Consider the following 16,569-nt stretch of genomic DNA (forward strand, 5'->3'; position numbering starts at 1 on the left):
CCCTGGCACCAAAAGCCAGCTCCATTAAAAACTGACTCTCCAAAAGCAAGCCGATCTGTGGCAAAACTCAACTCTCTCAATGACCCATCTGCCTATTAAAAATAAAATAAAATAAAACAGGGGCTGCTTTGGTGGTCCAGTGGTGAAGACGTCACCTTCTGATGCAGGAGGTGGGGGTTCGATCCCTGGTTGGGGGGCTAAGATCCCACATGCCTCACGGCCAATAAACCAGAAGCAATGTTATGACAAATTTAGTAAAAACTTAAGAAAAAAAACTGATCCTCATAAAAGAAAAAAATCTTTAAAAAACAAACTTGTGATTTCCCTAACACTTGCCCCAAACCCCTACCTTCAGCTGTTCGTTTATTTATTAGGAAATGTCTCAGCCTTGACCAAGAATGACAGTGACAACAAGCTCCATGTTTGAAGGAAGGCAGTTTACCATTTTGTCTGTTTTTGAGACGTATACCTTCTTCCTATCATCCCTCCCCCCCACCTCCAATTCCTTGACCCCTGCGTGTGATGTGATTTTCAGAACTGGCCAATTTCAGGCAATTGGTCATTTAGGCCCCTTAATCTTCAGAAAGGGACTTTTTGTTTTGCTTTTGTCTGCACCACTCGGCTTACGAGATCTTAACTTCCCCCGCAAAAATGCTAAACCCGGGCCCTTACGGTGAAAGTGCCGCGTCCTCACCACTGAACCAGGGAATTCCCTGAAAGGGATTATTGTTGATGACTGGCAACAGCCAACAGGTTTTCTGTGCCCAGTTTTGACCTAGATCCTATTCTAGCTGCCCCATGGCTGAGAATTTCTAGAAGGATGGGACAGAACACCTCCAAGATTCCCCTGGGCATCAATCACCCCTCTTCCTTCCCACCATCTGTAAGGGCAGGAAGCCCCAGGCTGGGGCTGAGGGCTCCACTGGGAGGAAGCCTCTGAAATCATCACCGCTCTATGCTGGGTCCTCACTGAGATCAGCCCAGGCCTGGGAGGTGACAAGAGAGAGCGCTCCTAGCTCCAGGGCCTGAGACTTGTCCCCTAGACACAGGAGGAGGAAATGAGATCCGAGAAGTTCTCAAGGTGCTGGAGGCCACAGGGCTACCTCCCCCGCAGGCAGGCCCCAAGGACCCTGTGGAAGTCAACCTTGGTCGGCAGGAGAGGCCTTCCCTGGGCTGCGGTCACAAGCGCCAGCTGCTGGGACAGCCTCTCCTGGATATACCCAGCATAAGCACCTTGCAGACCGTCGCCCTTTCAAAGCTCTCACCTGTGCACTTCAGCAAGGCCAGGAGCAGCTGGTTCTTTCCATCTGGAAGGAGAAGGGACCAAGAAGGGAGATGCGCTAAGTGGAGTAAGCAGAAGATGCCAGCAGAGCCAAGCCTGCCCCCCGGCCTGCGTGCTCTGCCCCTCTTTCCTGTGAAGCTCAGGGTACAGACAGCCAGGTTCAGGAAGCTTTGAATGAGTGTTGGGTAGATTCCAGAAACCTCAGACATCCAGGGGTTGAAACCCCAACTGTTATCTGCACCCCAATTGTTTATATACACCCACCAAACAAAGACTGAAACCAGCCCCTGCAACTCCTGGGCCAGAGCCCCAGCACAAGCCTTGTACCTGCTCAGGCACATATGCGTATAGGTGCTCATATAAGTTCACACGCATCCTAAGGCACCTATTCACGCCACCCTACACGGCCAAGCCCTGCCCACATGCAGACAAAGCTCAGATCTTCCAGACACAAGCTAACATCCTGGTTTCTTTCCTTCACATAAAGGCTCTTGGGCCCAGAAGGGGCTTAGAAAAACCTGAAAGGCCTTTGGGTCTGGGCTCTTGTAATACATTCTATCCTGGGGAGGCCCCAAGATGCAGGGACGGTGTGATAGGAACACCAGCGTCTGCTTATTGAGGACTTACTGTATGCCAGGCACTGTACCAAGTGCCTTATTTGTACTGACTCATTCACTCCTCACAACAACACATAAGCGAAGGCGCCCTGTGAACCCATTTTACAGTGGAGAGACTGAGGCACAGAGACGTCAAGAAACTTGCCAAGATCACACAGCCAATAAGTGGGAGAGCTGGGGTTCAAGCCCTGGCCGTCCGGCTCCAGAGTCCATGTTAATAACCAATGACAGCTTTGGAAAACAGGACAGCTCAGGGCCAACCCAGACTTCCAACTCAGAGGGGGCTGTTCCTGGGGTCATGAGCCTGGGGCCAAGTACCCCCTGCTATGCTGATCAAATGTCTCCCTGGCCTGGGCTCCTTTTAACCCAGGAGCCTCAGGTTCAAAGGCTGCCAAGGGCCAGGCAGGTAACATAAGGGGTGTGAAGCAGACCCTGGGCCACAGGGTATGGCGGGGTCCACGTGGCCTGGAAGGCTCCCCTCCCCAACCTAAAGATGGAGGCCACCATTCATCTCCAAGCAAGTGTGAATGCAGGGCTGCAGGCCTGTTACTGCCAGATCGTCTGATTTTTCAAGAATAGCCAGATGTCTAGACTTGTATGTGGGCTTTCAGATTATAAATATTCACATTTTTTAACGCTAGAGCATCCAAACCTACCTGTAGGCCCAAGTCTGATAAGGACCCTCTCTCCCCTCAACACACACCTGTATCCTTGATCATAAACAATAGAAACCTAACTAAATCCACAGCTTTGGAAGCTGGGAAGGAACAAGCTCGGCCTTCTTAGCCTCCTGATTCTGTGAGGGCGCCCCCGGGCACCCCAGATGAGCAGTTCCCTGACCACGTGTGTACTGTCCCAGGGCCCTGAGAAAGGGGCACTGGCTCTTCCTGTCCTCTCCCTGGGCCTAGAGAGACATGGGCACAGAGGTGGACCCACTGCTGACCCTCCCATGTTCCACACTAAGAACCGGAGGCCGCAAGATCGCCACGTGACAGCCTTCCCTGCCCGACTGACCTTCCACGTATCTCTGAATGTTGTCCACCAGGGTCTTGATGGAATTGGGGAGGTTCCAGGGGTCCTCCTGAATGCTGATCTGGATCAGGTTCCGGCCACGGATTGTACATTCCTCTTTCTGTTTGAACTCTGGAGCAGGAAAGTGACAGGGGGGCAGAAAAGAGACAGGGAGCTTTGAGAAATGGTGCCACCAAGGCCTCTGTTCCATTGCTAGATTCCAAAGCTCAGAATCTTAGGTCAAGGATGCTGGTGAGAGCCTTGGGTATCATCTGGTCCATGGGAAGGCAAATAGATTGTAAGTGTGCTGCTAATGGATAGTACTATACCCATGGCAGACATCGCTACTCAATCTCAGCACTACTAGTCTGAGGATGGGACTCCTAGCAGGCACAACCAATCCAATGCAGAATCACAAATGAATCTCGGCATTTTCTTCTCCTGAGCCTGAATGTAGTCACAGAAGCATCCTCAGGTCCCACCCCCTCACAGCCACAACCAAGCTGGCACATGAGCTATAACCTAGCTTAACCTTTTCCCTACACAGAGGAGGAAGCCGAGGCACAGAGTGGGGAAAGTGGCTTGCCTAAAGTGACTCATCAAGGCAGTGAGCAAGATGGGACTTGAATCTGGCCCCAGACAGGCTGACGGAGGCCTCTGTTCCTTTGGCCTCGTGTCTGCTACACAGTCTCAAGTTTCTGAGATATTTTATGGTTTCGGCTCCTCTGAGTTTGACATTTCTTCTTTCAGAGGTCCATCCCAGGCAGAGATGACCCTGAGATTGTCGGAAGGGCTCTGCTAGGGCACCCCAACCCCTCACAAATTCCGACCCTCACTTAGAAGCAACTGGTTCTTTATCTCATGCACCCTACTAGAAATTCCTGGAGGTCAGAGGCAGTGTCTCGTTCATCTCACAAGACCCAGAGCCCACCACAAGGCTGAGCACAAGTTGGTTCTTGGAAATTACTTACTGGATATATGGATGCATGGATGAGCAGACAGATGGATGAATGGGTGGGTGGGTGGGCATATGGTAGATGAATGGATGGGTGGGTGAATGGATAAGTGGATGGTAGTGGGTCAGTGGGTGGGTAGAGTGGATGGATGGATGGATGGGTAGATAAATGGGTGGGGGGATGGGTCAATGGTAAACAAGAGGAAAGGCAGGTAGAAAGACATAAATGTTGATTATTTTTCTCTCTATCATTTCGAGAAGAAAGTCTCAATTTGGTGCCGTCAAGTCCTTAACACTTCTTTAACTTGTTAACCCCTCTCATGAATAAACAACAAAGAGCTCTGGACAGACAACAGTGCCTAACTACAATACAAGGGCAGTTTTCATTGTTGGTTCCACTGGACTTATTATTTTATGGCATATTGTGATGATTTTCCACTTACAGGAAGTTTAATAAATTCTTTTCAAAATTAAATTTGTTAAAGGGAGACACTTTTTCAGACAAGATCTATCGATAGCAATACAGGCAGCAAATGAATATAGTTTAAAAACTGTAAAGATGTCGGCAGAGTCTGTGACTATGTCTAAAATGATGAAGAGGGTTGGGGGTTTTTGAGGGCTGGCAAACTGTGCTCCAGCCCTTTCCCTTGTGTTATACATGGGCAGACGGAGGCCCGGAAGGGCTCAGGGACAGCCCAGGGGTCCACACACGTTTTCTGTAAACGGTCAGATAGGAACTGATTTAAGCTTTGCAGGCATTTGGCTCCTATCACATGTTTTCTTTTGTTTTGTTTTGATGACTCACGATAAATAAAAAATCATTCTCAGCTCACAGTACAAAAACAGGCTGTGGGCTGGATTCAGCCCATGGGCTGAGCTTGCTGATCGCCCCTGGACTGGCCCACAGCCATTCGGCAGGTGAAGGGTACAGCAGGCAGTGTGCGGCCCAGGCAGCCTGGCCCCCATCCAGCACACAAGCCACATCACAGGCTGTGTTCCTGATGGATGTGGGCTGGCATCCCTCACCATGCCTGAGGACTCTTCTCTGCTCACCTTGTAAGCTGTGGTCCATGGGGAAATGCTTGGTCTCTTCAAAAGCTCTGCTCATGACTGGCCCCTTGAGGAGTGCGTGAATGGAGTCCACCTGGGCGAAAGGAAGCCCCGGGTTAATTTGGCCCTCAGGGCCCTCCAAGTGGCTAGAACCTGTGACCTCTGGCCCCTGCCCTGGCTCCTGACTTACGGGTTCTTACCCAGGGTGATGGGAAGAACGCAAGGTCAGGCCAGGGTTGGGACAAAGAGCCTACCTGGTTAAAGAGATGCTCTAGGCAGCCATGAAGCTTGTCCTGCTTGTCTGATGGGATCCTCATGTCACAGGGCAACTCATCCCCTGGCAAAAGGAAGAAACCACAGCCATCAACTATTCCTGCCCCATCACACACCTTCCCAGGCTCTCTCACAAGAAGGCAATGTAGCTACAGAGCTCCGAAACCCACAGCAGACTTGGAGCCTGACAGATCCAGGTCCTAGCTGTGCGATGCTGCACAAATCACTTGACCTCTTTGAGCCTCAGTTTGTTTATCCGCAAAATGGGCTACAGGAACTAAAACATTACACAACTGTAAGTCACTGTTACTATTTTCACTCTGAAAACAAGTGAAGGAACCAGAGCCCACATCTCTCATTCATCCCCCAGCCGTTTCATTGAAATCGCCTTCCTAAAACCTCCCCAGGGGTAGTTTTTGCAGCTGAATAGCTTCTGTGATGAAATATTTATCCAAGTTCAGAAATAGCTGTGATATTTCCTGAGCTTCTTTTTCTTCTGCCAAAGTGAAGTATAATTAAAATTAAATTTTTATGCACAGACACCTCCGGAAGGGCACACACAACAGCAGTGGCAGCGGGAGCCTGGGAACCAGGAGGCCGGGGAGCAAGGATGGTAGGGAGGCTGGTCACCACCCACCCTCTCCCACTCACGCCTTTCGAATTATGAGCCATGTGACTGTCTATCCCTTTCACAAAATAAAAACACTAAAGGCTGAAATCCATGGAGATTAAAACAAATTTCAGTCTTTCGGTAAAAGTTGCAAGTAACTTACAGTCGAATGTATGTGCTCAGTTGCTCGGTCATGTCCAGCTCTTTAGCAGCCCCATGGACTGCAGCCCACCAGGCTCCCCTGTCCATGGGAGTTTTCAGGCAAGAATACCAGAGTGGGTTTGCCCAGGGGATCTTCCCGACCCAGGGAATGAACCTGTGTCTCCTGCATTCGCAGGCAGATTCTTCACCAACGAGCCACCCTAACTTATAAATTCTTATTTATGTCTGTCTGTCTCTCCCTCCAGCCATCCACTCACATTTCTCCACCTCTGTGCAGAATACATGTTCACCAGTGATCCCCAAATATCCTCAATGGTCATTTCTGTGGGAGAGGCTGAGATTCTGACTGATTTTCAGGTACTTCTTTTGTGTTATGTGAATTTTGGGTTTGAGCACATGTCATTCCTGGAAACCATCAGGTCGCCCTATTTTAGCAATGCGGGAGACCGCATCCCACCTGGTAACTGGATCAGGAGTGTTTCTATCTATCTGTTCTGTGTCCAGGACATTCACAGAGAACATGAGCTCTACAAGGGCCTGTCTTTTCAAAATGCACAGCTGTGGTCCCAGCACATAACAGGTGTGCCATAAACACATGCAAAATGAGTGAAGGAAAACCATTACCAAACCATGCAAAGCAACTGAAAACTAGAGAATGTGTAGGAAAGTGTACCAAAATAAAAACAAACAGCACGATCTCGCCAGGGGACCCCCTCAGCCCTGGCACTCACCGGAGCCCATCTCGTCGCTGCCCAGGTAAGAGCTGTTACTTCTCACGCTGGTGTAGGACAGAACAGAGTCCCGATTGCTGTTACACTCACTGAAGAATGGCAGAGAGGAAGGTGTGAGTCAGCCCTCTGCCTCCCCGCTCACAGCCTCTGGTCCCAGCATCCGGAACCCACTTTCTGGAGTGTAGACAAAACCCTTGGGTAGATGACGGGCCCAGAGAGAGCACTGTTGGCCAAGCACCAGTGCCAGAGATGGGGAAGGTTGTCCCAGTGGGATCGCTAGGTCCCACCCTGGAGGAACCTGTCTAGGCCTCGGTATAGAAACACAGAGATGGTAGGTGGACAGTGACTCATCTTCATTCGGGTATAATTACCGTCACAGCCCTCGTGGGACAGTCTTGTCCCGAGACACATCTGCACCCCTACACTCGACCACACGGCCTGGCCGGAAACCTCCTAGGAACAAAGACTGTGTGTGCTTAGATTGTGTCCCAGGAACTCAGAAGGTATGGGGAATCAAAAACCACAACCCCGAAATTCTTTCCTTCACTTTTCTGACAATTAAAAGGAAAAATTGGAGGATCCAAAAATGTCAGAATGGAAACGCAGAGATAAGATCTTGGTCTGTGGACACAAGGTTCCAAGAACACATGGGACCCAGTCAGCCAGACCATCTCATTACACAGGACACCAAGAAACACCAGGCCCCTTGAAGACTGAAAGGCTATAAACGCCGGGAGGACGGGGCCCAAGGCCTTGCCAAATTCTATCAGTTCTCTTTTTGCCCCAAACCATATGAAGTGTCCCTCCAAGGTTCTAGTTTAACCACAACCGTCAGATGTTAGAGAGCCTTTTCACGGGGGGCCACAGCACTGGTTTGTGGTATGGAATTCCATTCACTCCACGGTTTATTATAGAAAATTGAGTTTTCAGTCTGTTCAACCCACTAATTAAGACTTCACCCATCTTGTTAATAATTAACCAGAAGAAAACAATTCAGATCCTCGAGAGTTAGGAGGGAAAAAAAATAGTCTTACTCCCTGGATCAAGGAAAAACAGTGTTGCAAAAACCTGAGGCCTGACGTTGATTTTAAAACACAAAGATCTTGACTTTTTCCTGGACTACATTCCATCAACGTATGGGGACAGAAATCGAGGTGGAAAGGATCAGTGGTATCCCCAAGGGGGCAGGCCCTGAAACATTCGTCTGGGAGGAGGGAGGCTGAAGAGTGGATCCAGGGTGTGCTGTGGGACTCAGATAACTCCCCAGAACCACAAACCACACGGGTAGGCAATAGCACCCTGTCCCACAGCTTCCTGAGAAACGTCCTGATTCTGACCTTTCCACAGCCAGGGCCTCAGCTATGCCTCCACACCAAACCCCACGAGACCCTCCCAAGCCAGGCCTGCCCCCACCTGTAGGAGTCCCGGTAGCTCATGGTGTCGTGACCCGAGTCCTCCTGATCCTCCTCGCACACCTTGAAGCACACCTTCTTGCTGCCCCCGTGGTCGGTCCTGTCCATCTCACTCTCTTCGCTGACCAGCGGTGGGGAGGAGGCCTCCTCGGCCAAGGTGGGGTCGCAGGACCCACTGGAGGTGGGCTCTGTGATGGTGGACAGTAGCCTGTGGGAGCAAAGACTTGTGAGCAAAGACACAGGCCCCCCGGTCATTTGTCACCTAGAACTGCCCGCCTTCTGGATTTAGCCAACTTCATCCCTGAGGAACCATTTCAGCCTCCCTTATGCCCCGCATCATCTAGCCAGCCTAGAACTTCGATCAGAGAACTGAGCGACTTGTGTTGGTGAGAACGCTTTGTTAGGTGGTGCTGTGCGTCCTGCTGCAAGGCACCAAAAGGGCCATCACGTCCAGTCGTCTTTCTCTCTCTGCAGTGTTGAAATAATAAAGATCCCCCCAAACCTTTCACCGATAGTTTCAGCCTCTACTGACGATGCTGCCTACATCCATCCTTTCATTAGAGCAGCGGTTCTCAATCAGGGTGATTCTGCCCCTAGAAGGCCTCTGACAACATCTGAAGACATCTTAGGCTGTCTCAACTAGGGAAGGGAGTGCTACTGGCATCTGGTGGGTAGAGACCAGGGATACCGCTAATAACCACTAATGGACAGGACACCCCCCCACTCCAAAGAATAATCCTACTCAAAATGTTGATGGCGCAGATGTTGGGAAATCCTGACCCTGACACAGGGCTCACCTATTGATCTGAGTGACATATTGCTTCATCTCCTTCAGGGCCACATCCAGTTTGGTAAAGAGCTGCAGGTAGGCATCCTGGATCTCACGGTCCTCCTGCTTGAGCAGGAAACTCAGGCCTCGGTCCTCCTGGCCAAGGGCTCCACTGGCTGGCCCAAAGCTGCTGTCGTTGGGACCCTGATGTTGTGGGTCCCCGTCCGCAGCAGGCAGGCACTTCCAGGATGGGGCAGCCATGGTGGTGATGCAGTGTTGGGTATAGGACATGGGGTTCAGGTGACCTACGGTAGGGAGGAAAAGTTCACAAACCTATTTTAAGGATCTCAGTAAATGAAAAAAGTTTCCCTTTAAAATATTCTTTTAATACATTAAACTGCTTTAATAAGAAAGTTTCAATTTGGTGCCAATACACTCTTAACTACTATGATCATTTTCCTGCCTGGAATGTAGACATGATGGCTGGTACTCCAGCAGTCATTTTATACCATGAGGCATCTTTCAGGATAAAAGCAACATTTAGAGATGGGGGCATAGAAAGATAGGAGGAATCTGGATCCGTGATGACCATAGAGCCACCGTTCCAGCTCTAGCCTGTTGGCCTTCAGATATGCTTCTGTTTAAGTACTGTACTATGAGACCTGAACGCATTTTTGATGGACACATGCAATTACCTTGCTCTGGGTCAAGGCCGATGAGGGAGGGTTTGCGACCAAAACGGATGCTGAAGGACCTCCCAACTGAGGGAGTGGTCTTGGGGTAGGATACTTCCATGATGTTGACGTGGCAGTTGGTGGGGCAAAAGTCCAGGCCACATAGTGGATGGGGTTCCAGGAGTGCTTGTTTGAAGGGTGGGCTGATCCTGCTTTTTAGCTGAGCTGCAAACTGAGAAGGGTCGGGGGGAGGCATGGGGTTATTACTTAAGGGTCTGGGAATTCTGGCACACCTCCAGTACCCACTTTATCCTAGCTTAGGCCAGACATTCCAAAATTGAAAAAAAATGCCATTAAGTCCAAATGAAAAAGTGAATTCCCCTGCACTGCCTTTCACTGGACCCAGATTTCAGGGAAGTCCTGGAGGAATGTGAGGCCTCCAAGTACCTACCCACCTAGATGTCTCCATTTCAGCTGCACCTGAGGTGTCCTGGAAGAACATCTCTCCCTGACCCAGCATCTGTGAGGTTCAAGTAATGCTGCCTCCCCATTCCTGCAGAACTTGCACAGGCCCAGGCCAAGCCAACAAGAGCCCTCATCACATTCTATTTCTACTCGGGTTGCTAAGGCTAAAACTACTGAGGACCATTTTATCATCACATGAAAAGGGCCTGCCTGAGAGCAAAACCAATAAGGAAAACAAAGTCAACAGGAGAGAGGTCCTGTTCTTGTAACAGTGTGGTATCTGAGTGCTGGATACAACCATGCCTGAAGCTTACCTATGGACATTTCGGTAATATAAACCAGTTAATTATCCTGTTTGTTTAAGCTAAGTTGGGTTGGCATTTGACATTTACAACTGAAACACCCTGAGTTGAGACCCTGTAGGGTGTAGGCACCTCCTGGTAGCGGGCGATCCTCTGGCCGATGCTCTCCAGCTTGGTGTCACAGATGGTGCGGAACTCGAAGTGGGACATGGTCCTCATGTTGCTGCTTAGGGCCATGAGCCGCCCACAGTTCTGCACGAAGACACTGTCATCGGCAGCAAAGGCCTCAAGGATCTGCAGAAATATCAACTGCTACTGAGTACTCACTGGGCACCTGGGAGAGTCTTAAGGGGTTTATCTTGAGCGACTACCATACACCTTGTAATACACGTGTGGGTCAGGTCTATTATTGGCCCACTTAAAAGATGAGTAAACTGAGGCTCAGAGATAAGAAGTCAGTCTCCTAAGCCCCACAGCTACCAAGTGGAGGGGCAGAAATTAGGACCAAGGTTCCCCAGGCTAACTCAGAGGACATGGGAGTCAGGCTGCTTCACCCCCAACCCCCTCCAGGGCAGGGCCACAGCCAGCAAGACCTTGGCAGTGAGGCTGAAGCAGCCGCGGGGCTCCACGATCTTCTCCAGCACGTGGCACTTGATGCCCGCCGTGCTCACGTACTCGTACACAACGCCGTGCTCCAGGTGCACGTTGTCCACTGTCAGGCTGACCAGAGGGCTGTCCTCGTGCTGGCTTGGCTGGGGGCCCAGGGACATCAGGGGGAAGGCTGGAAGCCAGAGGGACAGGTGACCCTGTGGAGGGGGCACCACCCCACGCCAAGCCAGCCCCCGGGGCCCAGCACCGCAGACCACCTACATTAGCCAGGCAGGGAAACTGAAACCTGTGCTGTGGCTCTTTTCACTTTTGCCAGCCCACTGTCACTCACTCCTTATTCTAAAAGGTTTTCCTTTCAGGAATCAAGCCTTGAGTCTCATTCACAGTCTCTGCGGCTCCGAAAAGGAGCCATCCATACCCTCCCCCAGAGGCAAAGGCCTGGCCGTTCAGCATGTTTGATTTCCTCTATTTACAGTGACTGGTTCAGGAACAAGCATGTGACCCAAGCTGAGCCCATGAGAGGGAGATCTGTCTGGATCTACAAAGAGAAGGAGACATCCTCTTTTTCAACTGGATTTCAAGTTACCAGAGCCACTAGGTGGAGAAAACAGCATGTAAGAGGGAAACCAACTCAGAGGGAGCAGAGCTGAGAACTGGAGAAAATGAAGGCCTCCTCAGTATATGAAATGCTGGATCGAGCCAGACCTGAAGCTCATTAACCCTACTCAGCCTTTTTAGTTTGCTGAGCCAGTGTTTTTATGGAGCCCAGTTTCAGTCGAGATTAACAGGGTCCCAGAGAGACTGTGACTCCTTAGAGGTCACACAGCTAGGTAGTGATGTATCTAGGAAGGAGACACTTTATGGCATGAAGCGGTTTCCTTCCCACCTGCTCCAAAGAGTACTCTCAGCGCACACACTTCACCCTTTCCCCCTCACCCTCCAGGCTACGTCACCAATTATCAACTTTTTTTGTTCTTTTGTTCGTTATCTTGTTCCCCTCATGTCAGTGCCCTAAGGGCAGAGACCCCGTCTGCCTTGTTCACTCCTGTTTCCCCAGCTCCTTGAACGTGACCTGGCACACAGTAGGTGCTTCTACTTATTGAATGGAAGTTTCGAAACCACCAGCTCTTCCCAGTGTGCTTTACCCTCGTCATCAGTGGGGTCACCCATGTGCTGGGGGAAGGAGGCCCACAGCCCTTTGTTCTAAGAGGGGCATAAACTGAGCTCAGAGCGGGCCTCCAGTCTCTCCCTCTTCCCATCAGCCTGTCTCCTTTAGGACCCCTCTTTCAGGCTGTGGGTGTTTTAGCAGCAAGGGAACAGCTCCTCGAGGGCAGGGAATTTTTTGTTTTATTCCTTACTGTATCCTCCGAACCTAGAACTGAGGCTGACACATAGTAGGTGCCGACTAAATGCTTGGAGTTTGACTGATAGCTCCTCCTCTCCAGTCGCTTCTGTGCTCTTGCTAGGCTGGGGGCAGGAGGAGGCAGGGGAAGATCAGGGGCTTTCAATGCCATGGTGTCTGACAGCTCTGGGCTCCTTGCTGGTGACTTTGGGGTCAACAAAAAAGCAGGGTTTATAGGGATGGCTGGGGAGCTGTTTCCCTGAATCAACCAAGTGAAGAGCCACAGAAGGAAACACAGGCCTGCTGGCACCTTGATTAGAGCCCAGGGAGACACCGTTCAGACCTGTGACCTCCAGAACAGTAACGTAGTAAATGCATGTGGTTTTAAACCACAAGGTTCCTAGTACTTTGTTACGGCAGCGATTGGAGACTGATACAGAAATGACAGCATCAAGGAGGGCTGGATGGGACTGGGAGGAGTGTGGACACAGAGGACCCAGTCCCCACGGGCGTCTCTGGCTCACAGCCTGCCTGTCCCGTTACCTGAGTCGAGCTGGTCTTCCTCTCGGGCCCCCTCACCACCGGGGTCCTCGCCGGCGGCCTCCCGGGCCTCCTGCGCATCCTCGTGGGTGCGGTGGATCCACTGGTACAGGCCCTGTGTGGGGAGCCGAGTAAGAGGGGCGCCACGACACCCAGAGCCCAGGTGCGTGCTGTCCCAACTCCAAAGCTCAGGGCTGCAGCCTGTTGGTGACACCACCTTCAGAGAGCCCTCCCAGACTTCACTCTGGAAACTTCCTGAGAGATCTCCAGCCACACTCGGCCCTCAGCGTCCACAGTCTACGCTCCTCACAGAAGCCAGGGGAGGGGGAGCACTGAAAACGTAAGTCAGCTTCATGGGAGCAGAAAGCTTGTCTCTCCTGTGGCCCCAGGGTCTAGAAACATGCCAGGCAGACAGCAGGTGCACAGGAAACGCTTATTAAATAAACCAGTGAACCACTGTCCACAGAACCCTGGGTCCCCAACCAAGTACAACATCAATTTCTTATCATCAGTGTGACTAGTTGCCCAACGTGCCTATGTGGTAAGAAAAGAGGGTCTTATCACACCCATTTCACAACTGTAGAAACTGAGGCCATGAGGTTCAGGAAGCAGAGGGGTCCTAGAGCCCAGGCCCAGCTCAGCCCTCAGGTCCGCAGCCCCACCCCACCCAAAACCCTGTGGTGCCTGCAGGCTTCTCCCCAGAGAAGGGAGGGTGCCCTCAGCCTCCACCCCAGTGAGCAGGGCTTCCCTGATCCCCTTGGCTGCCAGGCGGCTCACCAGGGCCTCTTCTTGGCGGCTCCGGAATGCCTGGAAGTGCTCCAGGACCTCTGAGGCTCCGTCATTCATTACATTGTTGCCATTGACCTTCAGGATGCACTGGCCGGCACAGAGCCCCGCAGCCGCAGCCTCGGAGCCTAAAGGGGACAGGAACGCTTGAGGCTGGATGCCAGGCGATGAGAGGCTGGGGCGGTATCAGGCAAGGGCGAGTAACCAGATGCACCTGTCCCTCACCCCACACCAAAGGGCACCTCCATCCTCCCACCTCACAGCCACTCTCCACCCCGCACCAGTGGGCAGGACAGGCACTGTCATTCCCATTTGGCAGAAGAAGAGACTGAGGCTCAGAGAAGTCGCAGTGAGCCCAAGGTCACGTGGCAAGGGAGGCTGGCCTTGAACCCAGGCACATGTCACTCCAGAGTTTCGTCTCCTTCGCGTGTGTGCTTGCTACTCACTTCAGTCATGTCCAGCTCTTTGCAACCCCATGGACTATAGCCCGCCAGGCTCCTCTGTCCATGGGATTCCCCAGGCAAGAATACTGGAGTGGGCAGCCATGCCCTCCTCCAGGGGATCTTCCTGACTCAGTGAACGAACCTGCGTCTCTGGCACTGCAGGTGGATTCTTTACCACTGAGCCACCAGGGAAGCCCTCTTCTCCTTTAAGTCCCACAACAACCCCATGATACTGAAGCCAGGATCAGCCCCATTTTGCAGATAGAGAAACACAGGCTCAGAGAGGCAAAGTGGCTCTCTCAAGTCATGTGTCTAAAAGAAGCCAGGTTTTAAACCCAGGTCTACCAGGCTCCAAGGGCATGTTCTCTCAGCTGTCCTATGAGTCTCAAACTGCCACATTCCTGCCTGGCAATAAGGAGCTGGAGCTGAAGAAACGCTGCCCTGTTTCGAGAGAATGTGCATTTTTCTCACTTTGCCACAGTCCTCACCACTCCCTAGTGCTTCCTTTCAGCTGCCCATATGTAGCTGCCCAACCCCCATAGGCATGCATATTTACAAGCCTTGGCTCCCAGCAAAGAAGGTAAGTGCTAACTGTGCGCTAAGAGGCACAGGCCTGGAGCTAACTGGGCAGGTGCCTCTGAACTCCTACACACACAACAGACTGGCCTCCCAAAGCCCCACTCCACGTCCCTTGGGCTCCCACTCACCTCTCCCCACCGCGTAGACATATGGCGGGGCTGCTCCACGGATCTGGAAGCACAGCGCCTCTGGACGGTCGGGGACTTTGACAATCCTGCACCGAACAGAAGCTGCCATAAGGTACAGCAGTGTCACTCCCGAAAGAGAGCCCAGGGGGCCACCAGGGGAGCCCCTGCCCCCCGGGCTTTTGGGAAATCCAGCCCCAGACAGCAGCAGCACCAGACTTTCCAAATGCATAGAGAAACCTCGCTCAACCAGAGCGCACAGAGCAGGGCCTTTGATTCCTCAGAACCAGCCAGCCCACCTTTGGAAAGTCTGTCTATGCACCCTCCTAACCCTTCACTATCATCCTCTGGGTGAAAAGAGGCCTTGTGGCCACCAGACCTTGGTGAGTGCATATTTTATTTAATAATCACTTACTTGGAGGGTGACAAGTGACCCCCAGCACATCTGGGTGCTGACTCCAGAAAAATGTCCACGTGTCCCCCAGAGCTCACAATTTGAAAGCCCAGAAGACTCAGCCACTCTGTGGGTGAATCACCAGGGCAGAATGGGCAGCCCCTGCTCAAGATCATTATTAATCCAGGGGCTTCAATGTAGCCATTGGCTTCCCTGTCTAAGGCATGTCCCCCACATTAGGCCTTGGATCGTCCCTACCTGCCATAAAAAGCCATCTTGGGAGCCTGTTCTCAAACCCCAGGTATTTCTGGAACTTGAAGCGGGCATGTTCCACCATGGTGATTTCTCCCACTTCTGTATACCAGCCAAACCATCAATCATGTCCCCGAAACTGACAAGCCTCTGAACTGAAAGAATGCTATTTAAAACTTTCGATCACTCCCATCAACAGAAAACCAGAAGCATCTGCCTTGAATAGAAGGGAGAAGCAAAAAGCAAACGCGCAGGATTTAAAATAGAAAACGCTCCTCCCGGTGCCTCTATCTGGTACGCGACCACTTCTCACCGCGGCTGGGAGGGGCTGGCTGGCAGCCTCCTCTCCTGCTTCCGCCCCCGCCCTGACAATCTAGCCTCCACCTGCAGCCAGAGAGATGCTGCGCTGCCCAGGACCTGGGTCAGATCACGCCGCCCCTCCGCTCAGAACCTTCCAGTAGCTCCATGCTCCTTACTGTAGGCACAGGTCCCACAGGGCCTGGCCTCTACTGTCTGACCGACCTCAGTGCCCACCCTGTTCCAGCCCTATCAGCTTCCTCACTGTTGCTCAAACATACTAGCCCCAGTGACCCGGGGGGGGGCCTCTGCACTTCCTGTTTCCGCTGCCAGCAACCCCCCTCCTCCAGATGTCCCCCTGATCCCCTCCCTCACCCCCCTTCAGGTCTTCACCTCCGTTCTCAGGGGCATCTCCCTGACACACATCTCCTCCACACAGCCCATCTCCTGTCCCAGCTTTATAATGGGTTGGGTAAATGTTCGTCTGGATTCTTCTATAAGATGTAATGCAAAAACCCAAATGATTTATGGCCGACCCGATATATTGGTCCACACTTACTACCTCCTGGTACGTCCCTCCCTTTTCTGCTTTGACTTTGTTCGTCTCCTGCTCTAGCCTCCAAACAGACTGAGATCTGCGAGGAAACGGATCTATGCAGACGGGACTGCGTCCCCCAAGCCCGAAACACCAGCGGGCACACAGCAGACACCCAGTAAGCACTGTCAGCTGAACAGAGCCAGCAGCACCTTGGCACGTGCCTGTGGGAGGACCCGCCAGCCACGGGGACCTGGGTCAGCCGGGCACCGCCCCCACCACCACCGCCCCTGGGACCTGGGCAACTCATCCCGAGAGGAAGGGCCCCAGACACCCCGCCCCTGGAGACACTCA

General features: G+C 52.1%; 1 protein-coding gene across 1 annotated transcript in view; it reads right to left on the reverse strand.

Annotated features, from left to right (window-relative positions):
- PREX1 (phosphatidylinositol-3,4,5-trisphosphate dependent Rac exchange factor 1) overlaps positions 1-16,569 on the reverse strand; it is a 178,431-nt gene that overhangs the window by 11,732 nt on the left and 150,130 nt on the right. The window contains exons 19-31 of the mRNA XM_052650398.1: positions 14,741-14,826; positions 13,582-13,718; positions 12,808-12,919; positions 10,907-11,094; positions 10,446-10,607; positions 9,568-9,778; positions 8,901-9,177; positions 8,105-8,311; positions 6,692-6,780; positions 5,170-5,252; positions 4,919-5,009; positions 2,914-3,042; positions 1,266-1,307 (exon numbers count right to left, since the gene is read on the reverse strand). Of these exons, the coding sequence (XP_052506358.1) occupies positions 1,266-1,307; positions 2,914-3,042; positions 4,919-5,009; positions 5,170-5,252; positions 6,692-6,780; positions 8,105-8,311; positions 8,901-9,177; positions 9,568-9,778; positions 10,446-10,607; positions 10,907-11,094; positions 12,808-12,919; positions 13,582-13,718; positions 14,741-14,826 (1,814 nt within the window). The remainder of the gene's footprint in view (positions 1-1,265; positions 1,308-2,913; positions 3,043-4,918; positions 5,010-5,169; positions 5,253-6,691; positions 6,781-8,104; positions 8,312-8,900; positions 9,178-9,567; positions 9,779-10,445; positions 10,608-10,906; positions 11,095-12,807; positions 12,920-13,581; positions 13,719-14,740; positions 14,827-16,569) is intronic.

This window comes from Budorcas taxicolor, chromosome 13 (assembly GCF_023091745.1).
Source record: "Budorcas taxicolor isolate Tak-1 chromosome 13, Takin1.1, whole genome shotgun sequence".
In the NCBI taxonomy this organism is placed as follows: Eukaryota; Metazoa; Chordata; class Mammalia; order Artiodactyla; family Bovidae; genus Budorcas; species Budorcas taxicolor.